At 37.0% G+C, this 27,945-nt stretch overlaps 5 protein-coding genes across 9 annotated transcripts in view; 3 read left to right on the top strand and 2 right to left on the bottom strand.

Annotated features, from left to right (window-relative positions):
- Positions 1-740: 740 nt before the first annotated feature.
- On the bottom strand, positions 741-7,182 carry LOC120772886 (glutathione S-transferase 1-1-like). Of its 4 annotated transcripts, none has more exons than XM_040101762.1 (2): positions 7,096-7,182; positions 741-1,568 (listed from the first exon to the last, which is right to left on the bottom strand). In XM_040101762.1, the coding sequence occupies exon 2, from the start codon at positions 1,542-1,544 to the stop codon at positions 921-923; it is 624 nt and encodes a 207-aa protein (XP_039957696.1). In that variant the 5' UTR covers positions 1,545-1,568; positions 7,096-7,182; the 3' UTR covers positions 741-920. The 4 variants fall into 4 exon arrangements, with proteins under 4 accessions (XP_039957696.1, XP_039957686.1, XP_039957675.1 ...); XM_040101752.1 differs by lacking the exon at positions 7,096-7,182 and adding an exon at positions 3,985-4,027; XM_040101741.1 differs by lacking the exon at positions 7,096-7,182 and adding an exon at positions 3,712-3,970.
- LOC120772879 (glutathione S-transferase 1-1) lies at positions 5,060-7,185 on the bottom strand. Its single transcript, XM_040101729.1, has 2 exons — positions 7,096-7,185; positions 5,060-5,832 (listed from the first exon to the last, which is right to left on the bottom strand). Exon 2 carries the CDS (start codon positions 5,810-5,812, stop codon positions 5,189-5,191), a length of 624 nt encoding a protein of 207 aa, XP_039957663.1. The 5' UTR covers positions 5,813-5,832; positions 7,096-7,185; the 3' UTR covers positions 5,060-5,188.
- A 6,268-nt stretch (positions 7,186-13,453) lies between these two features.
- Positions 13,454-18,937, top strand: LOC120766261 (kelch-like protein 40b). The gene is made up of 8 exons (XM_040091648.1): positions 13,454-13,555; positions 16,107-16,309; positions 16,382-16,739; positions 16,835-17,206; positions 17,489-17,805; positions 17,934-18,135; positions 18,207-18,308; positions 18,377-18,937. The coding sequence occupies exons 1-8, from the start codon at positions 13,520-13,522 to the stop codon at positions 18,680-18,682; spliced, it is 1,896 nt and encodes a 631-aa protein (XP_039947582.1). The 5' UTR covers positions 13,454-13,519; the 3' UTR covers positions 18,683-18,937.
- A 1,308-nt stretch (positions 18,938-20,245) lies between these two features.
- LOC120766219 (glutathione S-transferase D7) lies at positions 20,246-23,003 on the top strand. 2 transcript variants are annotated; one of them, XM_040091594.1, is made up of 5 exons: positions 20,246-20,498; positions 21,243-21,455; positions 21,531-21,672; positions 22,312-22,563; positions 22,626-23,003. In XM_040091594.1, exons 2-5 carry the CDS (start codon positions 21,256-21,258, stop codon positions 22,689-22,691), a joined length of 660 nt encoding a protein of 219 aa, XP_039947528.1. In that variant the 5' UTR covers positions 20,246-20,498; positions 21,243-21,255; the 3' UTR covers positions 22,692-23,003. The 2 variants fall into 2 exon arrangements, with proteins under 2 accessions (XP_039947528.1, XP_039947527.1); XM_040091593.1 differs by lacking the exon at positions 20,246-20,498 and having other exon boundaries at positions 21,075-21,455.
- A 3,653-nt stretch (positions 23,004-26,656) lies between these two features.
- Positions 26,657-27,945, top strand: part of LOC120779659 (suppressor of lurcher protein 1) — a 48,955-nt gene continuing 47,666 nt past the window's right edge. The window contains exons 1-2 of the mRNA XM_040112017.1: positions 26,657-27,007; positions 27,121-27,289. Of these exons, the coding sequence (XP_039967951.1) occupies positions 26,896-27,007; positions 27,121-27,289 (281 nt within the window). The 5' untranslated portion in view covers positions 26,657-26,895. The remainder of the gene's footprint in view (positions 27,008-27,120; positions 27,290-27,945) is intronic.

The raw sequence follows: 27,945 nt of genomic DNA, 5'->3' as shown, positions 1-27,945 counted from the left end.
CTGATTTCTTCTTCTCTTAATATTCGTGCTTAGTGAATTTGGTTGTTGTAGCTTAAGTGGTTTAGGAGATAAATACATTAAACTTATTAGAGGGTGGGGCCATGAACACTTCTTCAAAATTTTTTTCCCAAAGGTGCTCCTGGCTACTGCGATCCTAGTGCTAAGTTACGGCGCTTTTTATGCTTTCGGTTAATGGCGATTTGTGAGCGAGGCACTGGTCTGATTACGCCCATTTACGAACCTTTTTTGTACTAAGGTACCAAGAAACCTGCATACCAAGTTTCATCAAAATATCTCAATTTTTACTCAAATTACAGCTTGCACAGACGGACAGACAGACAGTCAACCGGATTTCAACTTTTCTCGTCAACCTGATCATTTATATGTATATAATTCTATATCTATCTCGATTAGTTTTAGGTGAAACGTACAATCGTTAGGTGAACAAAGCTATAATACCCTGTAGCAACATGTTGCAAGAGTATAAAAAGTACTCCAGAAATGTGTTTTTACTTCTCTTTATAAATATATTGTGTTTCATATTAAACTAGTCTTTAGCTAATTTTTCAATTTATGTCAGAAGTCTGTGGATTGTCATCTCATGAGTCACCCATGCTTAAAACTTCTAGTTTCTTAATTCGAACAAAGTTAGCCTGTGGATTACTGGGGCTTGTATGGCCTTAGTTGTTCCGCATTTTATGTCTTTTACTCGCCTGAACCTGTCAGAAAAACGTCTGAGGTATATCGATTATAAAACAATTTATTTAACCTTTAAATAGATTACACTTAATTCTTATGATTAGAGTGAAATGACTATTTTGATATGTAGATATTTCTCTCCATCTCTTGCTTTGTAAACCCAAATTCTGCTCTTGATAGCACCATAAAGTGACTCATATAGTGCTTGAGTGCATTTCTGCTTACACAAATAGCTTCTTGAATTCCAAGCAACCTGCCCAGTTTTCGTCCCAACCCGGAAGCTGCTTGCAATTCTCGTACCATCTGGCAACATTCGCATACTTGTTGAGGTTGAAATTGGCAACATCAAATATGGATACCGATGCTAAAATAGATAAATCAGCCACGGACAATTGATCACCCGCCACATATTTGTTGCCTTCTAGAAAAGTGTTCAAGAGATCCATAGCAGTCTCCATATTTTTATACAGTTCAGGTGCCACTGGTTTCTTAAAAAAGAGCTGTGGATAGTAATAGTCTGCGAAGGATTTATACAAGGTGTCCATGTCGAAGTATAAGCGCTGATTGATGACAGCTCGCTTCTTGGGACACTTGGGATACAGTGAATCATCTCTGCCATATTCTTGCACCAAGTAAATCATAATCGCGCGTGATTCCCACAGCACAAAATCCTTGTCAACCAAAGTGGGCACGACTTTCTGTGGGTTGATCTTCGCGAAGTCGTTGCTCATATTTTCCCGCGCTAGCAAATCTAAGAATTTTTTATTCAATTCAATGCCGAGACTTTTGGCAGTGAGTAATACTGCATGGCATGGAGCAGAACCGGGGTAATAGTACAAGTCCATGTTGTTGAGTGAAGGGTTTTAAAGCTGGAATGAAGAAAGATTCATAAACTTTATATTATTGTCAGTGCTAAAAGAAATAACAGCAACTTAGTAACGATTACGCGTTCAGCACGACTCACTCAGGGTCAAAAATACTTTGAAACTAAAGTAATTTTTACAGCTAAACGCTTTATATTCAATATGTATTTGCATATTGTATAAATTTATAGTCTAAGCTGTAGCTGAGAGTTATATTGGAAACAGCAACGCCAGGAGAGAAACAATTTACAATAACATATACAGTTACGGACAAAAAAATAGAATCATGTATGGAACTAATTTTCCGTTCTAAAAAATATGAATTTGATTTAAATTCAACTAAATTACATTTTTATTACTTATTTCATATCAAGTGCTATTGGTAACAGTAAAAATATTGGAAAAAAAAAATTAATAATTATTACAAAAACAAAGGTAAAAAATATATTTAAAAAATTCGAAGGACAAAAAATAGAATCAAAATTTTTTACATTTAAAAAAAAAATATTTTTTTCAGAGAACTAATAGAGGAAATTGTTAGTACATTGTAGTGTATTCTTTATCGTCTAATACAGATGAACATATTCTAGGCATACACCTCATTAGGCTACCGAAAGTGTTCTGTGGAACAGAATACCAGGCCTTTATACCTTCTCTCAGGATTCTTTCTTTTTTTTCGGTTTAACGGGTGCAATATTTTCCTTAACAATTTCCGTAAGTTTTTGATGGGTTCCAAATCTGGTGATTACTCTGACCAAGCCATAACGCTAACATCATGATCTGAACACCATTTTTTGCAAAACCCGAAGTATATTTCGGGTCGCTCTCTTGTTGGAATTGCCAAATTCTAAGACGAATTCCATTCAGCATATGGGAGTATGACCTTTTTTAAAGCTTTATATATGTATACGTTCCATTTTTTCTTGTATCCAAAAAATAGGTCCCGCACCACAATATGAGAAACAATCCTAAACCATTATATTGCCGCCAAGGGCTTTGAAGGACCTAGTCGTGTAGCGGGCGCACATTTCTTTGTTTTTTGGACATTGGACTCACGCCCAACTATCATTGCCTGTCGTATTAATTTTGCATTCAGACCATAAAATGTCGAACCATTTTCTTTTTAATTTTCACCTTTCGGGAGCATGTGCCAAAGCAATTCTTCTCCACAAGTGTTCTTGAAGAAATTTTTGCACATAACTCTCATTGAATGGCTGCAGAGGCCTTAAACGGATCACACATCGACAATCATGCAATATTTCAAACGACTTCCGCTGTCATGTTTTTGTGGTCGGCCTATATTTTCCACCTTTTTTCGGAAATTTTAAGACATCAGACACGAATGTTTGAGACATATTCCATATGTTTGCAATTTGCCTTTACGCGTGATCCATTCCTTGCAAATTTTGCACGCTATTTACACTTTTTAAATTACAGTTAATTATAAAACTCGACAATGCAATATTTTCCTCTTTTTTAAAAGTACTTATTATTGGCTTTGTTATTATCCAGAAAATGAAAAATTTAAGAAAAATTATACCATTGTGTCAAAGCAAAGCCTTTGATTATATTTTATTGTCCCTAACTGTAAGAGAAATATATCGAAAAAATATATATATAACTCCGAAACAGCCTTTATAATTAAACCTTTCACTCATTTTTCACCACACCACACCACACTTTTTTCTTCAATTAAAATCTTTAATAACCAGACTTGTTTGGAAGATTTTCCCAAAAGGGTATATCCACTTATAATTTTGAAAAACACGAAACTTTTTTTTTGCATATTTTGAATGCATATATATTCGAAAATATTGTCTATAAATTTCAAAGCAATCCGGTAAATAGTTTCAGAGTAATGAGCGTATTTGTAAAGACGTCTCCGAGCGTTTGAAAGTAGTCATAACCGTAATCCGGAGTAGCAGCAAAACTTTAAATGCGTTTTTCTCGAAACGATCTTTTCAAAGTCGGTGAAGAATATTTCTCCGAAACGGCTTAACTGATTGACTTGAAATTTTGACAAGATCTTCTAAGATACTTTTGTCAGATAATGAATCGAAGATATAAAGTTTCGGATGAAAAGTCCGAATTTTTATATAATCCTTTTGGTTTTAGTTCAGATAATTTGGATCAAAGATATCTTCCTCACCACCAAACAGCTTTTTGTCGAGGACTTTCAGGAGATCTTCTACAGGAACGACGAAATTTTTATTAATAAAATATGAACTCTTAGAATACGTAAATTCGTTAAATGTTCATATATTTATTAGGTGATTAGCACATTTGAATATTACGGCCCAGAATTCAAGTTGCATATATTGTTGCTCCAGGGTTTGTCAAGTTAACTAATAATACATTTTATTCAATCGGCATAAGTAATTTTTTTACAGTTAGTTATAAGCGAAAGAATGTATGTACATACATATGTCGTGACTTCTTTTAATAAAAACTGACTTGTGTACTTAATTGTAACTGCACTGCCCGCAACAACTAATAAAACTGATACTGTTCAGACAATTGAAAACTTTCAAAGCTGCTTTCGATTCGTAAAACTTAGATTTACATTAGTGTGGGTCAAAAAAAAAACAAGTATTCTTTCTTCACTTGAAAAAAAGTTTACCTTAAAACCGTTTATCAAACTGCAACCGTTAACAACTTTTAAACTGTTAGGTTTACGAAAAAATTGTGAGAGACCTTTTTGTAGAGCATGCAATTACCTACAAAACCTATGTATGCAACGAGTTGTAGCAAACTAGACTTGTATTTTGCTATCTGATAATATAAGCAAAACATAAAATGAAGAACCTTCCCAGATATTAAGAGCTAATACTTGGAGAGACTTTATTAGAGGTGTCTAAGAACATATTGTTTAGAGCACCAAGCGAAATTTTTTTTGCGCACCCTATTGAACATAAAGTACTTTCAAACGTGAATATTCAATATGAATACTCCTAAAATTTAGCATAACGATAATTTTGGGAATCGATAAAGTTCAATGTTGATTTCCATAAAGCTTAAAGATCTACAATGAATATGCCACACCTCTACAATCTTAAGCTCACACATAGTAATCAGAACCCAAACTGTGACTTTTTATTCACTTATCTCTGATAATAAAAATCAAAAATTTTCAATTTTATCTAAAAAAGCTTTAAAATTCATTTTCGTTTTGTTAAAATTGTGAAATCGCTTTCTGGAACGAACAGCAGTTGATAAGTTTCATTTTGACTCATAGCAACTACTTATCATTATGCTGATAAGACGAATCTCATTTAACACGCCTCCGAACGCATTTGACGTATTTGAAATTTTACCTCGCAGGGGTCACCTACCATTAGATACTCAACTTTTTTCGTTCGCTAGCGGAGTTCCAGTTCCAAGGCCAATTTGATAAGATTGAATTAAAACATGATAACAATGGTCTATAGTAGATCAGTTACCCACATAACCCTTCTCAATCTTAATTTCGTTGTTCACCAAAAATAAAAATAGGTCGCTTCATTTTTTTCAATTAAATATTTATTACAAACATACATACAGATGTGCAAAAATCACTCAAAATATATTTTACACAAAACGTAAATTCCATACAATAACAGCATTGACAATCAGCTTTTCTGGAGCATTTAGTCCAGGAATTTCTTGAATTCCAAGCAACCTTCCCAGTTGTCTTCCCAGCCTGGAATTTTCTTAGCATTTTCGTACCATCTGGCAACATTGGCATACTTGCTGAAGTCGAATTTTAAAACATCGAAGGTTGATACTGAAGCTAAAATAGCCAAATCTGCCACGGTCAATTGGTCGCCAGCCACGTAGTTGTTACCCTCTAGGAAAGTATTCAGGAAGTCGAAAGCGGCTTCAATCTTCTTGTACAGCTCTGGATCAGCAGGTTGCTTCGCGAAAATTTGTGGGTAGTAGTAGTCGGCGAGAGACTTGTATAGCGTACCCATGTCGAAGTATAAGCGCTGATTAACGACAGCTTGCTTCTTGGGGCACTTAGGGAACAAGGCATCGTCCTTGCCGTATTTCTCGACCAAGTACACAAGAATGGCACGAGATTCCCACAAAGCGAAGCCATCGTCCACCAAGGTGGGAATAGTGTGCTGCGGATTAATCTTAATGAACTCTGGTGTCAAATGCTCACCAGCCATCAAATTCAATAACTTCTTATTCAATTCGATGCCGAGATTCTTGGCAGTCAAGAGTACTGAACGGCATGGTGCGGAACCGGGTAAGTAATAGAAATCCATAGTGTTAGATAGCGTTTAATCTGTTGGGAATAAAATAAAATGTACTTTAGTAAATTCTGATACGTTGCGTCATTGGATGTTTGGGCAAACAAATAAGGACACCGGTTTTGCAACACTGTTGTTTTCCTGCATATACATAGCTAGCCGACACTTCTGCTGCACATCAAATATGGGTAGTCGAAAAAATCTTTTCGTATTCCTAATCAAATTTCAACTTATTTTTTTTTATATTTATAATAATTAATAAATAAACAAATATGTACCGACCACTTTTTGCCGCTAGAGACATTATACCATCAGTGTAAAACTTTCATCAGAGTAAATCGAAATTTCAAAATTTCGAAATTTCCAGAACGGAAGTGCACGAACTGATATAGAATCGTCTCCGTAAACTTCACAAATTTCGTTTGTGGCTTGCGTTTTATTCTTCCCTTTTTTGTACAAAAATTTGAAAATATAGCGAATTTCTTCATTATTTTCACTCATTTTTGAGCAGCTGTAACTTTTTTCAACTTCCCTGAATTTAATTTTTTTTTGGCTAAATGAAGCTTAAAATCTCACCTTTCTAACACTATACGGTATGACACAATGTGATTGGTAGCACTGGAGATATACGACTGCAACGACATCTATTGTCAAAATACGAAAAGACTTTTTCGACTACCCAATATAACGCCTTGCTAGCTGTTACTATTTCACTGACTGAGACTCGGACATCCCGATTTATGAACTATTTTACTTCAGTTCTTTTAATTCTTTTATGTACTACAAATTTATTCATTCTCCTTTGCAAAGTCTCTTCGTTTTATTAACAACCTCTCCCTCTCTACCAAATAAGCATTTGACTGAATCCAATTGGAATCCGGCAGAATGGAATTTTCAAAGTAACAGTTGTTTGAAAACTCTTGTATCATACTGGACATATATATGTATATATGTACATATGTACATATTTACACATTGATTTCCACTTTTGCATCTCTTCAAATCACAAACATTTTTTTTGGTCAACATTGCACACAAATAAATATATTTCCATGTATGTACATACATATGTATGCCAAAGCAAAGCAGAAAATATTGAAACGCCAGCATTTTTCTGCCCCAGAACCAGCATTTAACGAATAAATTAAACTTGCAAAATTCTGACAGCGCTAAATGCCTTCATCCGAGCTAGTAGTAGAGCAAAACGATAAATATTTTCTATGAGCGTCAAACACTTATAATACAAAAATATTTCAATTACTATGACATCACTGCACTTAAAACTACCACTCACTCACTTTTTCTTTTTTGCAAAATTTGCTGAATTAGACACTCACAGCTGCAAGGCGAAAGCCAAAATGAAGTTCGTCAGGCAATTTGTTCTTTATAAAGCTTTTTCGCACCGGCAAAACAAAGTACTCACGCCGCGTCAACTTATATACTTAATTACATAATATACATTTAACCATGCATTGTATATAAATCTGAGAGCGCCAAGCAGACAACTTTTCAATAGCCCACACAATGTTGTATTTGCCGAGATTTACGACTGCATACATATGTACATATCAGCAGCTGACGTATTGTCTTTAGTGATCTGCACCCTTTTGTTAAACGGGCATATTTTATGATCGGTTCTCATAAATCGGTTAAAATTGTGCCCCTCAGAACTGACTCTTTGAACTGCCTGTATAAGGAGTAAGTAGAGCTGTGAGTTGAACATAACCAACTTCGTGTGTAACTAAGCATAAGCCAGACATCGTCCGACCTTTAGAAGTAGTTGTCGAGGAAGTGCTTTCGGAATACTCGTTTTATTGCTGGGTGGCATGTTTGAGGATGGATTAGTGGCGCCGGTGTTTGATTCAACACAATTTATACACAATTACACAGTTATTTGAAATGGATTTTATAAGAGACGTATACGAGCGCCTCGAAATGAGAGTAAAATATATTTACATGTACTCTAAGAATGTTGGAATTGGCATCTATTATTCTTTTATGTCACCGAGAGCAGACATTATACATAGGCACATGTGGAAGCTTGTTGGGCTAAAGGCTTGATTCATTGATGTTTGAAAGCTATGGTTTAAGCTTTTAGAACGTAAAATATACTTTATATGGGGCAGCAACAGGTGTAAAAATGAGTAGCAACAAATTCCCAAACATATGTATGTGCATACACTAATATTATTTTAAGTTCTTATGTACATAAATATATGTATATATGTATATACACATATCTGCATAAAGTAATGTGAACACATACATATGTATCTAAAACGAGCTAACTCACGGTAGGTTGTATATGAGTATATCTAAATGTAAGTGCATACATACATACATACATATGTATGTGAGTCAGCAGTTCTCAAATGATATTTTTGGTAATGAGGGGGATTTTCTTTTTATTCCCAATATCTAGCGTTGTGTGGTCATATATCTTCTTCTTAATTGGCGGTCATATACACATTTGCTATATACATATATGTACATATGTACAAATTTATGCATATATTGAAATCTACATAAGTATAATGATATTAGCAAACGAGCACTTTTTGCGAATCAAACAGAATGAAATGCCTGGCTACAACTATCATAAAACATCAACAGACTTAGAGGGTGCCCCACACGAAAACTGTGACACTTAGAGCACTACTGAGAGCAAAAAATAGTAAGACTTCTTAATTTAAATAACGCGCGAAACCCCATTCGTCCAAATATTTTTTTTTCTAGGTTGGTATTACTGTCAGTGACATCTGTGTCATATCAAAATAATTACTAATGTTCAGTACACGCTTGTCTTTCTGAAGTAAATAAAGTGCATTCGATTCGAAGTGTTTTTTACGATTCGTGAAATTATTCACCAAAGAAGTTTCGTTAAGTTTTGTCTGCGGAATCAAATTTCTGTTGCCTACACGTTCATAATATTGAAAAAGGCCTCCGTTGACAATTGTTTGTCGAGAGCAAGTGTTTTTGACTGATACAAATTATTCAAAGAAAGTCGAGAACGCGTTGACGACGAACCACGCTCAGTACGTCCATCAACACGTCAATAAAATAAAGGAATTGCTACTAGAGAATCGATGATTAACAGTCAGAGCTGTTACTGGAATCGTTGGAATATCGGAAGGATTTAAAGATCGTTTGGGCGTAAGAAAAGTTAATACATGATTGGTTTTTCTAAATTTTTTCGAAAAACAAAGTAACCTTAAAGACTGTGAAACAATGCCGACTACCAGGATGTTATGAAACGCATTATAACTGGCGATGAGTCATAGATTTTTACTCACAACCCAGAAACAGACAATCAATCGACCGAATATCGAAGAAAAGGTGAGCCGAAGTGAAAAAACTACATCAAAGCAGGTCAAAAATCAAGGTTATGTTGACAGTTTTCTTCGATAATCTAGGTCGCATACTACATTGATTCTTCGTGAGTTTTTCGCAAAATTTTCAATCAATATCGCGCCGCAACCATCGTATTCGCCTGATTAACTCCGCGTGACTTATGGTTATATAGTAAGCTCAAACGACCGTTTGTTCGTTTTTTTTTTTTGGTTTCCTTAAATCCGATATAACAATATCGTTACGGAGGGCCAAAAGATTGGCCATGTGCTTACTGGAAGACAATTCACTCTTGTTGCAGCAGATTGTTAGCGCTTTCAATAGCTATAGCATTTGAAATAACTGGTGTGTCATCAACAACATCGTCTTCACTGCTATCAGAAAACTCATCACCGCTACTTAGGTCATAACCAGTTCCGTCTTCAAACTCATCTTCATTCCATTTCTCGATGTCGTCAATACACATGAAACTGTTTGGAACAATTTCAGCTAAAAGAGTTTGATTTATTTGGAGAGCTTCATTGCAGTCCTCATTTTTGTTAAGCAACTGTGCTAGTGGCACATCATCACCGCTGTCGTATTGGTCAGAATCCCAATTTAACAACTTGGACCAAGAATTCCTCATCACTGTTTGGGTTATCTCATCCCAAGGTTGTTTCAAAAATATTATTGCCTTTTGGATGGAATGGGATTTTAACAAACTATTCAGTGCACCACCTTCGGCTATTATTTCAGCAAGTAACTTACTTCTATAAACAAGTCTTGTTAACTTTATGGGATTTTGATCCATTGGTTGCACAGCTGCTGTCACAAATTGGCGGCAAGAAATATGCAACTATGTATGTTGCCATCTTTGCTTTGAAGATGCTCAATTGGTGCATGCGCGGAGCAGTTATCAATAAACAAAAGAGCCTTCGGAGGCAAGTTATTTTTTTGAGAAAACTGGACGACCTGTAAACAAAAAAATATTTTAAAATTAAAGAAATTAAAAGCACAATTATTTCCTCTTACTTCATTAATAAATATCTTGGGAAACCAATCATGACAGATCCGAGACGTCGTCCAAGCATTTTTGGAAAAGTTGTAATGAAGTGGATTATTAAAACCTTTGAAGCTTCTGGGATTTTTGGCTTCTCCAATAACTAAGGACACTAATTTGTGAGAGCCATCAGCATTTGAACCAAGTAAAATTGAAATTCGTTTTTTTTTTGAATTTTGTATCCAGGGGCACTTTTTTCACAAGCAGGGACATATGGTTTTTTCTGACAGGCAAAGATAAAATAATCCGGACTTTTGCATGGAATCTCTGAATAAACGGAGTGATCGAGGCAATATCACTAGAAAGAATCTCGCCACCAATTTTTAAAAAAAGGAATACCGTGTCGCTTTTTAAATTTACAAAATCATCCATCGCTTGCTCGGAATGCATTTTTATTTTCATCGGGGTATTCTTCACCAAAAATTTGTTTAGCTTTTTCCTTTAATGTTGTTCCTGTCAATGTACACTTCCATTTTCGGATATTCGGCACTATGCATAGTTTTATTTGATGCTTTCTGATACATAAGTGTTGGAAACAGCATTTAATATAGATGATATACATACATACATATTTGACTTGATATAGCTGATGGCAGATTTGCTCACATTGAAATCTAGCGCTAGACGATTCCCTTGAACTCCTTTGTCCGGCTTTTCCAATATCTTTCTTTACTTTGGTTTCCAAAGATAAAGTGGTTTTTTTACGTTTATTTGACATTTTTAGTAAGTTATTTTTAGTTTTCGGTAGAGTCTAGCAAAATATGTCCACGCGTATCAAATATCACATACGAATGACAAAAACACCAAAAATGTGGCAAAACAAAAACTAAAAAGGAATTAAATATATGTATGTATAACTTGGGGATTCCCCTTCCTATTTTACCTTTGCTCAGTAGAATAAAAACCAAGAATGGCAATTCCCTTGTGTTAAAAATTAAAAAAACAAAACACTCAGAAACCTAAAGTTCTAATTTCAGAGCGTTCAATGCAACAAAAAATGGGAATTATCTTGTGTTTAAAATTAAAAAAAACTCTCAGAAATTAGAACTTCAAGTTCTTCAAGTTCTAATTTCAGAGCGTCCAGTGCATTAAAAACTCTGTTTCTAATTTCTGAATGTTCTAACTTCTGAGAGTTCTAACTTCTGAGAGTTCTAATTTGTGAGCGTCTACTGTATAGAAAAATTCATTATAGAGGAGATCGTTATGAAGCGAAACATACTAAAATTGTTCTGCAATTTAATTCGTTGCACAGAAGTTCGACTATGAAAGAACATCCGTAAAATGTCCTGTTTTATACAATTTTGATGAAATATTAAAATTAGCGTTGTAGTTGTGCTCTTAACTTTAATTTTAAAGCGTTCGTGCATTGCGATTGTCCAAGAGTAAAGAATTTCCCTAGTTCAGTTAATGAAAATACTGGCTTACTGTATACACAATCATTGAAAACCCCTCAATATTACATAACATAGTCGAAATATTTGTACTCGTAGTATTATTGATTTTATACAATAATTAATTTGTATGGCCAGTTTTCTAAGTGTCTTCGTTTCAACCAAACATAACCCTATTTGCCAGATTGCTTATGCGTCAAACCAAAAGATAACGAGTTTATTTCGTGGCAGGAAGAATGATAGAATTAGCATATATTTTATTATTGTTGTTGGTAATCCAGAAGACATACTTACATACATCCATGCAGACATACTATATTTATTTTACCTTCTCTAATTACATACATACATACATATATATGAGTGTATGCTACCCCCCAGTATATTGTCTTAAATTCTTCATTCTCCCAGGGCTGGTTGCAAGTAGAGTACGCAAAAGTGTGGTGTACTTGTCACCAGGGTTAAGATGTGCATATGTATGTATGTACATATGTTTGTATATATTTGCTCTTTTATTCCTATATGTGATTATGAATATTAAATAAGTGTTGAATATACATATGTATGTATGCATGTAGACATATTCATATCTATGCATCTAGCATTTCATGTTTCAACTCACCGTACATTGCACATACATACATACATACATATGTATGTACATAAATTTAAAGTTTCTTTTGAAATTTTTTGTACGTATAATATTTATTTGTATATGCAATATTTTATGACTTCCAACAACAAAATATTTCCTTACCTTAAACCTGATTTTTTGTTTTGTTTACTAACAGCTTCTGCCTTACATTTTTCATTCTTGCTCGCTCAGAGAGCGTATTTGCATTGTCGTGACGTCACCGCTCAACTACTCTCGAGAACAATGTAGATAAAAGCATGCATGCATTCAGCAGCATCTCTTCTCATTTTCTCTGTTCTTGTTGAGAGTGTTTATATTATAAATGTATGGTATATATACATACAAATATTTTTACATACATATGTATGTATATACGAGGGGAGCTCAATTTCTATTTTCAAAATACATCACCATGTTTATCGAAGTCAAAAATTGTGTGGTTCTTTTCTTGAGGCCAATCTAAGTTACTCCAAGTTGAGCAGATTTGGTTTTACTTTCATTATTCTTATTAATTCAAACGTTTTTTCCTGAAAAAGCATGAGCAGTTTTAATGCTTATATTCTTGCGGTTCTGTGAAGACGCCGAACAAGTATTAAGGTCCATTCACATATGTACATACAACTTTCATCGCTTTGAGTGACAGATCATAATAAAACAAGAAAGCGCAGAAAACAAAGCATATGCCACAATGAAAGCTTTGCTTTCTGTGTTTCTCTCCAATAAAAATAGCGACTGTTGCTTGGCAAGTGATGACAGATGTCAAACTCTTGCTTTACTTCTAAAATTAGTAAACAAAAAAATAAATATAAAATTAATGAATTTATAAATAATAAAAAAATATTGATTTATTATACAAATTCTTCCCTTTCAGCGGCCAACTTTACTTCGTAACGTGCTGTCAAAATCGAATTTTGCACGCTCAGCGTTGCCAATGGGTTTATTTAGGTATGCGCATGAGCAATTTTTGTTAACAATTTGCCGCTACCGCTTTTATTTAGGGACAGCACTTACTTGGCTTTATGAACGCACTTAAAAAAGAGCATCATCGTACTCAAAAGCGTACATCGAACTGTTTGTTTGTAAATCAAACCTCCACGTGCCTCAAATAAATTACTCCTTTAGTCTTTTTCAAACCCTACAAAAATGTGTTGGTGTTGCGGCAACCCTGTAGCGCGACTGGCTTAATTGCATTCACCTGAGTGGCATTGCAACGTAGAACCATTCAGTATTTGTCAAATATCAAAAGTGTTAGGTTTTGTTTTTGTCTCCCAGTGTCGCCGTTGCTTTGTTGTATATAAAAATATAAAGAGATGTTGAAGCCCAGTAGTGATAGCCCATCAAACCCGGTACGGAATATATATAACATTTAATTATTTATAGTTAAATTATAGCGTTATAATTAAATTCTTAAATTTAATTTAAGAATTTGTTAAGTGAGGAAAATGGTGAAAACGGCATTGCAAAAGTTGAAAAACTATCAACGGAGAGAATTATCCACACACGAAGATCGTGTACCTGCATTTGCCGACGCATTTGTTTACGAATCTCTGCTCAAAATGTACATACATACTTATGTGCTGAGTGAGATTTAACATATGAAGTTGAGATATTAATTTGTTCGAGAGAACTGTTTGTTCTGTGCTCTTGCTTAAATTTTAAAGTGTCATGAATAAAAATTTGTTATACCCGCCGCTCTTAATAACACCATTAACAAAATAACATGGCGATCCGACAGCGAATAAACGGAAATAATCCTTTACAAAATGGCTTTCTATACATAATATATACACACATATGTACATACATATTTCCCTACCGAATGATAGAATGTTTTTAAATAGAGGTTTCCAACAGCTTATCCTTAAGGGCTCCTTTCTTCGACGCTGGCAATATTGTGTGATTTTTTTTGGAAAATTCTATTAACTTTTATTTCTATCGTCAGAGTATATCTCACATTGATAACAAGGCAGTTTCATGATGCAGTTACAAGAATATAGGGGTTGGACATGTTGTGTTGGTGCTTCGTGAATTTATAGGCCTGACAGACAAGCAAAATTAATACGCATTAAGCAACGCTAATGAGCATTGAAATTTTATGGTGACAGACGGCATACTTGTGCATTTAGACAGCTGATTGTGAAATTTGTCTATTTATTAAAAAAAAAAGTGAAGTAAAAATGAATAAGAGAAATTTTGAATAGAAATTTTGGTATTTTTGGAAAATCAATATTAATTTAACGAAAAAATACGTTTATTATTAACTACGTTCAAAGATAATAGAGTGAAATTAAAAGCAAAAAAAAAGTGATGCGAAAAAAGTATGCGAAAAAGTTAAGAATATTGGAAAAATGGATAGCAATCTGTGCGTTGTTTATTTTCTGCCATCTAAAAATATTAAAATTTGTTTTTGTTAATACCTTGCACATAATTTCATTAGCAATATAAAACTGCTTACCTTTGATGCGGTAAACGCAAAAGAGGCGGCAGACTTCAAGCGACATCTGTCAAAAAATAGCAAAAATCGGCCATTTTTGAGCAGTGTTGCCTACTCAAAATTGGTAAATTCAGCTAAATGCACGAAATTCTTGTGCATTACAAATTTGCATTAACATGGGTCAAATGCGCAAGCAAATGTAAAATAAGCCCGCTAATGCAAATTAACGCTGTCGTCTGTCAGGGCTATTAACAATATCAGCTGTTCGTTGATGTCACTGGTGAGGTGACTGTGTATGTTTGTTTGTTGTTGTTCTCAGAACTTGACTTTTCAGCTTTGTTTACAAAAATGGCGTTTTGTGCTTTTCTTTTCAATGCTCTCAGAGAGAAAGTTGTAACAGTGACGTCATATTAAATTCGAGTTCAGATGATGAAACTTTTGTTGCTCATTAGCGGTAACTTTTCTCTAGGCGTTGACCATTGCGTTCAATTTCTGCTTGCCCTTTCACTGCATTGGTTATTCGTGATCATTTCGCCTCATTTTCAACTAATATCGTGCATTCGCCTATTTAGCTTCGTGTACCTTCTGGCTATTCAGCAAATTCACATGACCATTCCGAGGACACCGTTCTGACACAATTACGGATATAAAAGCTGAATCGGAGAAGACTTTGATGGCCAACACGACGGAGGATTTTTGCAAATGCTATGATGACTGGAAAATTCGTTGGCATAAGTGTATTGCAGCGGGAGGGGATTACTTTGAAGGAGATGAAATGGACAAAATTAACCTTTCAATTTGATCACACATCTGAACATATGTCTTTTTGACTTTGTTCTCTTGAAAACTAACGCCATTGAAACGTTTTCATATATTTCGAAAAGAAAAGAAATGCAGAACTATGTCGCGGCGATCTCTTACGAACAAGAACACATAGCATGTTACCCAAGCACGAGCGGCCCGTTGTCTCCCTGACCACAAACTACTAGTTTCGGCAACAAAAAGCTTCCGGTGTGAACTAGCATACATTCGTTTGTTCTCTGAGAATATTTGCTAACGACATACATATGTTGTAATATGGTGATGGGAGAGTAAAATACTTTTGAAATGCAGAGTTTCGTAAAGTGATTGCAGCGGCAGTTGCACTTTGCATGTAAAGTGAGTTGCAAAAGTGAAAATTTACTTTCGAAAAGCTGCTTATTATTACACCGCGAGAAATTTTTTCTCAGGACAGTTTTAGGGAATTTTAACTACCACATTTTTCTATATTTTCAAAACAAAAAATATTTGAACAATAAAGTGAAATGTGTGAAAAGAGTCTACGAGCTATCTGACTTCACTTTACGGCCATAAAAGCGGAAATATATTACATACTAAACATTCATTATTATTTTTAAACAGCAAACGTTTAATTCATAGTTCCATCGTTACAATGTACCTATTTTAATTGTTTTTTTTTTCAGTTTCTTCTAAGTTCGGTGAAAAAAAGGAAGGATAACCGAGATAAAAAAATAAAAATATTAAACGGCGGTCCTGAGATACTTTCAGCAATAGGATCCAACAAAACCCTGTTCCACGTTTCAAGATTGGTCATCAACGTTTGGCAGTGCTATGACGCTCAACATCTTATCGATGTAACATTCAAATTGTCCAATCCACCGCTTTTGTAAGTTCCATTGAATATATGTCCATAAGTTTTCCAAAAAGTATATTAATTGCATCATTTGAATTTCAACAGAGTTCCAGCGCACCGCTTGATATTGACAGCGGCAAGTCCATACTTTAGAAATCTCTTCCTAGATGAAGAGAACAATAAACCCGTTATCGAGATAGATGATATTGATAGTGACACCTTTGAGCGGCTGGTGGCATTTTGCTATACAGGCACATCACTAATAACCGAGGACAATGCGGAAAGAATACTGAAAGGTGCAATGATAATGCAGTTGGAGGATGTGGTTGAGCTTTGTGTTGATTTCCTTTTGGAGAACGTATCCATATTTACACTAGAGCGGTTATATGAGTTAGAGCATGAGACACAATGTGATTGGCTAGCGAAAAAAATGCAGGAATACGAAATAAATAATTTCTGTAAGGTAAATATGTGGCATATTACAAAATCTTCCCTAAAACGATATATAGTTGAAATGAAACTTGTAAAACTATAACACACACCATTTTTGTTTTTTAGATTTCTCGAGACCCCGTTTTTTTAAGGTTCAGCGCAAAAAGATTGAAAGCGCTTGTGGAAAGTGATAATTTGAATGTGAACAGTGAGGAGGATGTCCTTGACGCAGTTGAGCGTTGGTTTAACCACAAAGTTCCTGATCGCAGAAGCTCGCTGCCAGAGTTGATGTCTTGCTTACGTCTTACCAACTTCGATGTAACGCTTTTGCTGACACGAGTTAAACCGTTGCCTGGTTGCGAGACATTGGCCTATAAAGTTATGTCGTGGATATGTGAACCTTTGTCGCGTACAATGATATATTTACGATACATCGAACCCCGCGAAGGACAGAGTGGTAATTGGAGAACAAAAGCGTTGATGGCCTTACAAACAGACGTAAGTAACAGTAAAAGTTATTAACATTGACAGGAAGGAGTTCTTGTAGCATTACTGAAGTGAAATTTCTGCCGATACTGTAGTATGATAGATTGACTGCAAGGCGTGACTTAAGTTGTGCGACGAAATTCCGTCAATTTTTTAATGATTTTAGTTTAGCAATCGTATAGTTCCGAATTTGAGAAACCCTGCAAAATGAATTTGCACGATTTCGTTCAAATCCAATTTTCCGAATGGATTTTCGTAAATGATGTACAATAATTAATTTGAATTTTCCCACAGTGCGCGGACTCAAATCACGGTTACATATATCGCTTCAACCAGAGAAAAGATACCTGGGTGCAGTGGGATAAAATCACAATAAACGCTATGAATTTCGAAACAATTCTTGTGGAGGATGATTTATATTTCATTGGAGGTAAAATAGACCACGAAGCGATAAAGGACGTAAATAGATGGAATTTGAGCAGGAAAACTTGGAAACGTTTGCCCGACATGCATAAAGCCCGATACTGGTCCAGTGTTACAGAATTGGATGAAAAGATCTATGTGATGGGTGGACTGGCGAATCTGGACAAAGTCTCACAATCGGTGGAAGTGTAAGTAAAATTGTAGTTATACTGGTTTTTTCCTCAGTTTCGGTATGCAATTTTCGAACATTATTGGTTTGAAATTTTTTGCTTGAAAACAAGTACATAAATATCAAGGGTTTTTTTGTTTCATTTAGATATACGAAAACTTACGGTTGGAAGGAAGTATGTGGACTGATTACGCCACGTTATGGCGCCCGTGCGGTGACTCTAAATGGCAAAATTTACTTAATTGGGGGCCACGGCGAAGGCGATTTAAAAGCTGTTGAAAGCTATGATCCCAATACGGATAAGTGGACTGCATGTGCACCTTTACTTAGAGAGCACTATTTGCCTGGCGTAAGTTGAGAGTGAAATTGAAAATTTTGTATTTGCATTGCTAACTCATCCATTGCCTCTTCATGTTGTAGGTGGCTGTACACAATCGACACATTTATGTAATAGGTGGTTGGACCCCGAGTCAAAATGAGATCGTAGAACGCTACGATGTTCAGACCGACAAATGGACTAAGGTAAATTCCGGCATTTTTTATTTCGAACATTTCGACGAAAACATTTCAAACATTGCCTTTATTAACAGATTTGCTCTTTGGCGAATGGCCGTTGGGGCTTGGGCTGCATTTTTATAGACCAACAACTTTGGGCCGTTGGCGGCGGTTCCAAATCGTCTTACACAAATAATGTGTCAGTTTACGATATGAAAAAGGATAAATGGTCTGAGGCTAAAGCACTGCCTAAGGCTGGAATATATTACAGTTTTACAGTCTCAACCACGTTTTTGGCGGAAGAGGCAAAAGTTAAGGAATTGAGAGAAATTTACGAAAAAGAAAATATGAAGGAAAAGGAATTAACGAAATTAAAAGAACTACAGAACAAAAAGGAATGAAGGAAATGGAAGAAATAGCGGAATTGAAAGAAATAATGAAGACAAAGCAATGAAGAAAAAGAAAGAAGTGAAGAAAATTAAGGAAAACAAAATAAATTAGGAAAGATAAAGAAGACGATGGATTGAAACACTGGACTACTGTACCTAAGCTGCCATATGTGGAACTTTATTTATTAAATAGAACAAATATGCTCCATACTTTCTATAGATTTACCAGAATTTTTTACTTTAATAAATTAAGAAACTGAAAAATTATATTTTTAAATAAATTTATTTGTTTGATGTGTAGATTAGAGATCAAGGAGCGTTAGTAGTCATCTCAGGGAATAAAATAACAAACTGTCCTTTGAAATAAGTGAGAGAATTTTACACAATAAATATTTCGAATAAAACCACACCATAAAAAGGTCTCTTTGGACTTGCTGGATTGTGCGAATTCCGATCCCACATTCAGGGAGAGCATTACAACTGCCGATGAGACATAGGTGTATGTACATATGTGTTTGACATGCAAACAAGTCAACAATCATCGGACCCGTTTTCAAATGATCGAAGAGATAAAACAAAATACGCTGAAGGAGCTGAAGATCATCCCAAAACGTGCTTATGAAAAGGGTTTCGAACACTTTTGGGGCCATCTACGCGCACACCTTACGTATCTTCAAGTGTTCCGCCACAATGTCATGAATCACAGATTTTGATAAATTTAACATCTGGGCATTAAACGAATACTTAGTCGACGGTCTGAGTTCAAAACTTTGCGCACACGAGTCACATTGTCGATGTCGCAGGTCTCCCAGCACGATCTGCATTAGCGTCCTCTTCCCGTCCATCTAAAAAGGCCTGGTGCCACCGAAATACACCACTTCTTGCTAAAGCAACATCTGGGTAAGCCTGCTTGGTCATATCAAACGTCTCCGTCGCAGATTTACTGAGTTACACACAGAATTTAATCGCGAACCTTTGCTCTATTGAACGCCGCATTTTCGAATTGCATCACTCACAGAAACACGTCATGCGAGAATGTTTGTCCTGACTCTCCAGTTGCTCGGAGTCCTATTACTTTGCGGACAAACCCTGTATATACTTTGTGTGGACTCCTACGTTTCTTTCTGGGCATTTCAGGCTATGTGGCGAACTTAGTATACCCTGTTAAGGGTATAATAATGTAGAAAATCAAGTACCAACCTGTTTAAATACAGATGTTGTCCTAGTAAATTTCCATAAGTCAGGTGATACAAAAGGTCAAGTTCCCATACACAAATGCATGTAGTATGTATGAGCATTTCTTTATGCCTTTGTAAACTTAGGAGGTTTCGATAAGTCATAAATAAAATATTTGCATTAGTGTTTTATTAGTGTGTATTAAGTTAATAAAATCGAATCGAAAGCATTCTGTCTTCGCGTCTGTAAAACGAATAAACAAATTCACATTGACGACAAGGTCGCCAAGCAACGGTTGTCCAAAGCGAAACGGAAGCAGCTTAACAAATCGTTTCGCCGAACAAAAGCCCCTCGAGCCTACGTCAAAACTGTTACCGCGATTGGGAAAGAACGCAGGCGGCATTAATTATGTCATTTGTTGTTAAAGAAATTTCCAGTACTCGTAATAGACATTGGTTCATAAGGCCAATTACCGAAGCCAATTGTCATCGAAACATTAAAGAGCCGAAAAAGCGCCAATTCCACTCAAACACAAAGGACAATCACACTAAAAGGACGCGTGTAGTCGACACGTCGCGATTGGACACTTCACGCTGGGTAATTGCATCGATACGGTCGCTGTTGTGCCGCACAATATTGTACGACAATTGAGGTGAGTGGAATACGGGGGAATTTTTGTAGGATTTAAAAACAATTTCTCATCAAACTCTGCTATTCTATGAAGAGGAAATCAACGAAAAGTCAATATTCTTATTCGTAATCGTGGAGCTAGGCTTTCGTGCGTGCGGTCACATTTTTACATTTTATGGAGTGTTTTGTCTCGCTTTGGAGTGCAAATATTTTAGTGAATTCGATAATGTTACGAGGGTGCCTTGAACGAACTTTTATTTGTTTTGATGACATTTCGTGGACAGGCGGCAATTGACTACACAACCACACATTTTTCATCAAACATACATTCGAGCTCTCTATGTACACATAAACCTTGTATTTGAGCTGATTATCTTTTAATGCTTGGGTCCTTGTACCGAGCACATACTATTAACATACAGACACGCCTTCACATAGGCCAACTTTGCGGGGAAAATTGCAGTTAAGTGCTGCTCGTAATGCCGTTTAATTATGGATCGCATTCAAATCAATTGCCGTTATAATTATTGACCAGTATTGTTGTTGTAATTAATAATTGATGCGCCTGCACTAACCACAAGATGCCTAACAGCTAACATTTAGTCGCTCGGAACAACAACAGCAGTTTGCAAGCATTGGCAATGGGGAGTCCATTTGTAGTGCTATTGCGCAGACAGACATTTTGAAATCCTTCACTTCACATTTGCACAATGCTCGACGAGACATCGCACATTGTTAAAGAATTTGTTTATTGTGTTTTGAGCAGAGGTGGCGCCAAGATGTCTGTGACACTCTACTATCTGCCGCCGAGTCCGCCATGTCGCGCGGTTTTGTTGCTGGGCAAAATGCTGGGCATCGATTTCGATTTGAAGCTCATCAATGTCTTGGCCGGTGATCAGTTGAAACCGGACTTTCTGCAATTGAATCCGCAACACTGTATACCAACCATCAATGATGAGGGTCTGGTGTTGTGGGAGAGGTGAGACAAATACATTACCTACAAAAGTGTGGTAAATATTATTGTAATTTTTGTTGTTGTTGTTTTAATGTCTAGTCGCGCGATTTTACAATATTTGGCCGCAGCTTATGGAAAGGATGACACTCTTTACCCGAAAGATGTGCGTGTTCGTGCTATGGTCGATCAGCGAATTCAGTTTGATTTGGGCACCCTGTATGCGCGAATGTATGACTACTATGTGAGTATGCATCCAACATATGTACGAGTATATGCATCAAAAGGGGAGCTTTTCGTTGCTTTTCGTTGGGGGCGGTTTTTTACGTGGCGGGTCCTAAACCCAGCGCACAACCCTGTGGAGGGGATGTTTCGCCTTCTCACTTTAGCTCAGCTTCAAACGAATGTTCTTTGGCTACTCAGAGGATACTTGATCTAGGATCGGAAGTCGTAAGCTGCTTGGGACATATGTACAAGAATCGTTTCTGGCCACTCCCAAGTGTATGGCCATCAGAGAACTTTCCTCACTTGCGTGAACTTCTACACATTTTGGAGAAAGCAGAACAAACGGCGCGGTTATTAAGGCCAATGATATCAATATCATCAGCATACGCCAGCAGCTGTACACTCTTATAGAAGATTGTATCTTCTCGGTTTAGTTCTGCAGCTCGAATCATTTTAGTAGAATGCTGTTAGGTCCGTCTAAAACCATAAGCGCGCTTGATTAATTTACCTTACATAACTGTAAGTTTTCAAGGAGAAAGGAAGCAAAAGTTTTGAAGACAGCGCGGGTGAAATTTGTTGTTGTATTTACAACATTTATACACTAGTTCCACACGAAACCAACTCATTGCTTGTAAGTAATCAGATATGCAATTTCCAGATACCAACTGCACTCTGGAGCGCGCCTTTAGATGAATCGAAGAAAGCTCGTTTGGCCGAAGCTTTCGATTGGTTCAACAGCACTTTGAAGGGTCACGAATTCGCTGCTGCAGATCATTTTACGATTGCTGATCTCACGCTGTTGGTTACTGTCTCACAATGTGAAGCTTTTGGCTTCGCGGTGGACTCCTACAATCGTGTCAAACATTGGTTGCAACGCTGCAAGGACCACATGGCGCCGTACGACTATGAGGTAAATCAGCGAACATTACAATTGTTGCCTTATTATTTAAGTTTTGTACTCTTCCCAACTAGGAACTGAATGCCAGCAAAGCGACTATATTGGCCGATTTGTTTCGTGCAAAAACCGAGATCCCATAACTTGAAAGTCGATTAAAATATGTATTTGATCATTGTCAACTAATACGAAATATGGGGTACTTTCTTGCTTTCAAAGTAACACAATGTTTTGGAACTAGTTTACGATAACTATAGAGAAATTTAGGAAATATTTGCAAGTGGAATTACAACAAAGTTTCTTCAGTGAAAGCAACAACATTCTTATTTGCTATGAAAGCAGGAATATGCCCCATTTCTCTTGTTTCTTGTAGTTCTAATGTAGTAGTTTGAACCGAATTTTGAACTTCGTAGTATAAATAAAAGGCACTCTTGTAGTAAATAGCACAAAGCAAAGTGTTTCGTGTAGTTCTTGGAATTGAAACGGAGGTGGACTATGAAAAACATGCCATACATACAAGGTCTGTCGCAAAACAAACAGGACTGTTAAAAAAACAACAAAAAATTAATATTTTTCAAAAGTTATATTTTTTTATTCAAAGTAGTTTCCTTGTGCTTCGATACAGCGTTCAGCCCGGTTAATTAGCATTTCAAATGAGTGTTTAAGGTCAGTTTTCGGAATGCTCTTGAGAATATCGGTGGTCGCCTTTTGGATATGATGGCTGAAATGTCCTGAAACCAGTGTCCTTTCATCGGCAAATGAAGTTTTCCAAATAGGTAAAAATCACAGGGTGCCAGATCAGGTGAGTAGGGTGAGTGATTAATGGTTAATATGAAGTTTTTGTCAAAAAATCAGTGACAAGCGTCGACCGATGACACGGCGCATTTTCGTGCAACAGGCGCCAGGACCCTGCCTTACGGTATTGTGGTCGAGCACGACGAATGCGTCACAAAAGACGCTTCATAACACCAAGGTAAAACATAGCATTAATAGTTTGGCCAGGTGGGACGAACTCTCGGTGTACAATACCCTCGGAATCGTAAAAACAAATCAGCATTGTCTTTATTTTTGACTTCTAAAGACGACCGACTTCTGATCGTCACAGAGGTCCTCACGACCTTCTTGGAATCGCTTAAACCACTCATGCACATTACTACGGGATAGGCACTGATCACCATAAACTTTTTTCATCATTTGAAAAGTTTCAGTAAACGTTTTCCCCAGTTTAAAACAAAATTTAATATTTGCTCTTTGCCTTTTACGACCGATGACCAAAAGCTGCTGTCACTTTTTGATCGATAACATCCATTGTAGTTATCCAATTGTCTCAAAATTTTTACGAAATGTCAACAAGAGATCAAACTTTTTATTTCATATACCCACCAATAGGCGGCGCCACCAGAAACAGTTATATTTAAAAAGTTCTGTTTCTTTTGCGACAGACCTTGTACATACATACATATACAAGTACAAATAGACTAAGGTGAGTTTGTGTCGGCAAACTTAAGCAATCAATAGAACGAAACCATTTTCAGTAATAATCTCTAATACTTACACGCCTCGGGTGACACAAATCAATTGACCGCTTTCTATGTAATTTTTATTGTGTTGTCAGTAGAAATTTAATGAACGCTTAATTCATATGTATGTGAAAGCGTCTCAGTAAACGTAGGTGTTTCCGAAAAATTACTCCACAGCTGACGGCTAAAAATACATTTACCTGGCTTAAAGGGTGGCACTCACCCTCAATATGGTTGTGTCGTCGAGGCAACCAGAAACACCAGCAGGCAAATATGTTTGTGTGTGTGTAAGTGTGTGTTAATGGTATCAAAATCATTCTAAATTACACACTACAATTGATTTTCTAGTTTTTTTTTAAATAAAGGTGCGGGGAAAGTAAATAACTTAGTACCAAAATAGAATTTTCTATGAACATATATGTATGTATATAAATTAGCTGCGCTTTAAAGAGAGTACATCTCTATAATATTCCCTTAGGTATTAATTAGTTTCAAATGCATATATTTAGGGCATAATTGGAGATGGATTAATGGAAGATCGACACACGCCACCTCTTCGTCGATTTTAAAGCCGTCTTCGACAGCACGAAAAGGAACTGGCTCTATACCGCTATGTCAGAACTTGGTGACCCCCCAAAGCTAATACGGTTGTGTAAACTGATGTTGAGCAACACCAAAAGCTCCGTAAGCTCCGAAGGATCTCTTTCGATACCAAACGGGGTTTCAGAGAAGGCGACTCCCTATCGTGCGACTTCTTAAATTTACTCCTAGAGAACATAATTGAAGCTGCAGAGCTAAAAAGAGAGGGTCCAATCCTCTATAAGAGTATACAGCTGCTGGCGTACGCCGATGATATTCATATAAAAGATCTCAACAGCCGCGCCGTTAGTTGATTTTGGTAGAGGACAAGACGAAATATCTCCTGTCATTATATAAACAATGGTCGCTTTCACTACTTGGCTCCCACGTCACTGTTTACAGTCATAAATTCGAAGTCGTAGATAATTTCGTCTATCTTGGGACCAGTATTAACAACAACAACAGCCTCGAAAGCCAATGCAGAATAACTCTTGCCATTTGAGAAGTAAAGTCCGCTCTCGATGAACAAACACCAAACTTTACAAGTCGCTCATCATCCCCGTCCCACTATATGGTACAGAGGCATGGACGATGACAACTTCTGATGAGTCAGCGTTACTAGTTTTCAAGAGAAAGAGAGATTTATAGTCCTTTGCGCATTGGCAATATACGACGCCATTGATGGAGTTCAGCGAATTAAGAGGCAGCGGCTACGCTATCGTCCGAAAGGATGAAAGATGGACCTCGCTACACTTGGAAACTTCAATTGGTGCCAAACTGCGAAAAGGAAGAACGACTGGAGAACTGTTGTAAGCTCGGCTATAACCACGTAAGCGTTGTCTACGCCAATAAGGAAGAGGAAGGAATGCATTGTCTTAAAAAGACCAATATTTTGGCTAAAGTTCATCATATTTTTTAAATGCCGTCATTTTGACAATTTTCGATTTTTTTCGATCGAAGTTATTGAAGGAGAGAACGGGAACCGCGGCAGGCCTGTGGCACATGTGTTTCTTACAATCGGGGATTTTGAATTTTTTTCTTCCGAAATATTGTATTGTATAAGTCCTTTTTATTCCAAAATATCGCCTATTTTTAGGCTCTCATACCAGCTGTACCTCTAAATATTCGAAAGCCGGTCATGGTCATTGGTATGGAAAACTCTCCTCTTAAAATGTAGATGGTTCTTAATAAGACTAGCTCCAAATGACAAAAAATTTAGATTAATAATACCCAATCAAGACAATTAATACCGTGGTTAGTCATGTGATCTCTAGTGTATAATAAACAAATATGTTTGTATGCATGTGTTATATTGTATCTTCTTTTTAACGTGCCACTTATTGTGGCAACTTAATTGTGTTTGCGATTGTTGGCTATACAGATGATATTCCTTCATATTTTTCTCCCATAAAAAACTAAATTAGGTTACAAGCATCAGCAACAACAATGTATACATACATAACTAGGTAATTTTCACAGCTCATTTAGGTTTGTACAAAAGTAACAGCACGAAGTGGAGCTATTTTTAATAAACCACCCGTTCCTCCACATGTTCTAAAGTTGACAACGACACACGTTGCTCAAGCATTTCTACACAAAGCTCACATGTGGCACATGCAACATACTATATATATGTATATGTATGGAGCTGTATACCTGCCACAAGCTGTCTGGTCAATGGACAGCAGTGGGGGACAGGCGGCAGAGTTGTCGCTTCCGTTTTGGGCAAACGATAACACCGCACACCCAAGCGCCATGCACCACACAAGCCAAGCAGGAGGTACTACAATCACTAGCTTTAAACTGTTTCTCGGCCATCGGCGTCGCTGAAGCTGAAACCGAAGTTGTCGTGAAAGCTGTCAACGGGATAAGAATAGAATACACGTAGAAATGGACCATGGAAATTTTTCCGCTCATGCCGCAAGCCACTTCGACAATGGCTTCATATCGCAGCATCGGCGTTGGGCTCCAGTTGGCCACACTCGCAGTCTCCTCTCGGCTATTAGCACGTGTGGTCCACCTTTCGCGCGCTTTTCGCTCCGCAACAAACAAAAGTTAACAAGTCAGTGCGTGTGCACCTATCGTCGCTAACGCGGCACGCAACCGGTTAGAGCTAAACACGTGACCGACGCAGTGCGGGAGTGCCGTGCGAACGCGTACTTGAACACCTCTTGCTAGTTTGCAGCGCAAATTTTGCCAACACTCCATTGCATTTGCTGCGTACGTGACCTTCCGCAAGCTGTGCCGGATGCCGCCTACAACGACTGGGAGATTTGTGCGTCGCGCGTTGCTGCTGGCCCTCCTCTGCGCGCACATTTGTCAGGGGATTGCAGCATTGTTGCAGAAAGAATTATGGTTAGGTTGGTGTGCCGCGTCGTTGGTCTTTTACTTGGCCCACAAAGCGATCGCATTAATTAACATGCTTGTGTGAACTCTGTTCTTTCTTTTCATTGTTGACTGCTACTTAACGCAGAGTGCTCGTGCATGTATGCCAGCGAGCGCAACGCCACCAGTTGGGGCAACATCGCCATTAACGGAAGCACTTTGCGTGGCGCCAAGAATGACTGTTACTTGATCTTCATCGCGGGCGGCAATGACGAGTTGGTCGCCCTGCGTTTCCAGACGCTGCAGCTGGCCGCTGGGTAAGTCTAGCGCGTAACTATGTGTGTACACATGCAACGCAGGAGGTGTGTCGCATCAAATAATTTAGCGGGCATGCAGTGCGTTACAGGTTTTACTTGGCAAACCAAAATATTCTCCTTTCTTTCCAAGAAGTGTGTACAAAGTTTTGGCGCGCCATAATTCGCTTACGAAATTGTGTTTACGGAAACATGAAATGTCAAAAGAAATCAAAATTTTCGTGTCGATGTCGTGCAGCAGGTGAAATTGTGATGTGTGCAACATGTGTCTTCGTGTTTACTCGAAAGATTTGCATATGTGAAGAAATTAAGTGAGTTCCGCTTGAATTTTGTCATCAGCAAGGTGGTTAGTCAATAAATAGTGATTTCCCTGCCTTGCATCCCAGGTAGAAATTTGAATAAAACTGAAATTCGTTAGCAGGCTCTTTTTGTTTTTTAGATATGGTACTTAAATTATATACATTGTGACAAAAAAGTTCGAAGGAATTATAAATAATGTAAAATCCAAGAACTGCTCTTCCACAATTCCGACTGTTTGCGACGGAATTTCTTACGCAAACGCCCCGGTACAGCCAAATAGAACTCCTTATTGATCGACTGTCCCGCTAGAATAAATTCTTGGTGAAAACAACAATCAGCACCACCTTGATTTTTGAGCG

The sequence above is a fragment of the Bactrocera tryoni genome, chromosome 1 (genome assembly GCF_016617805.1).
Source record: "Bactrocera tryoni isolate S06 chromosome 1, CSIRO_BtryS06_freeze2, whole genome shotgun sequence".
In the NCBI taxonomy this organism is placed as follows: domain Eukaryota; kingdom Metazoa; phylum Arthropoda; class Insecta; order Diptera; family Tephritidae; genus Bactrocera; species Bactrocera tryoni.
Note: the sequence above shows the minus strand (reverse complement) of the source record. Positions and strands in the feature narration are given on the sequence as shown.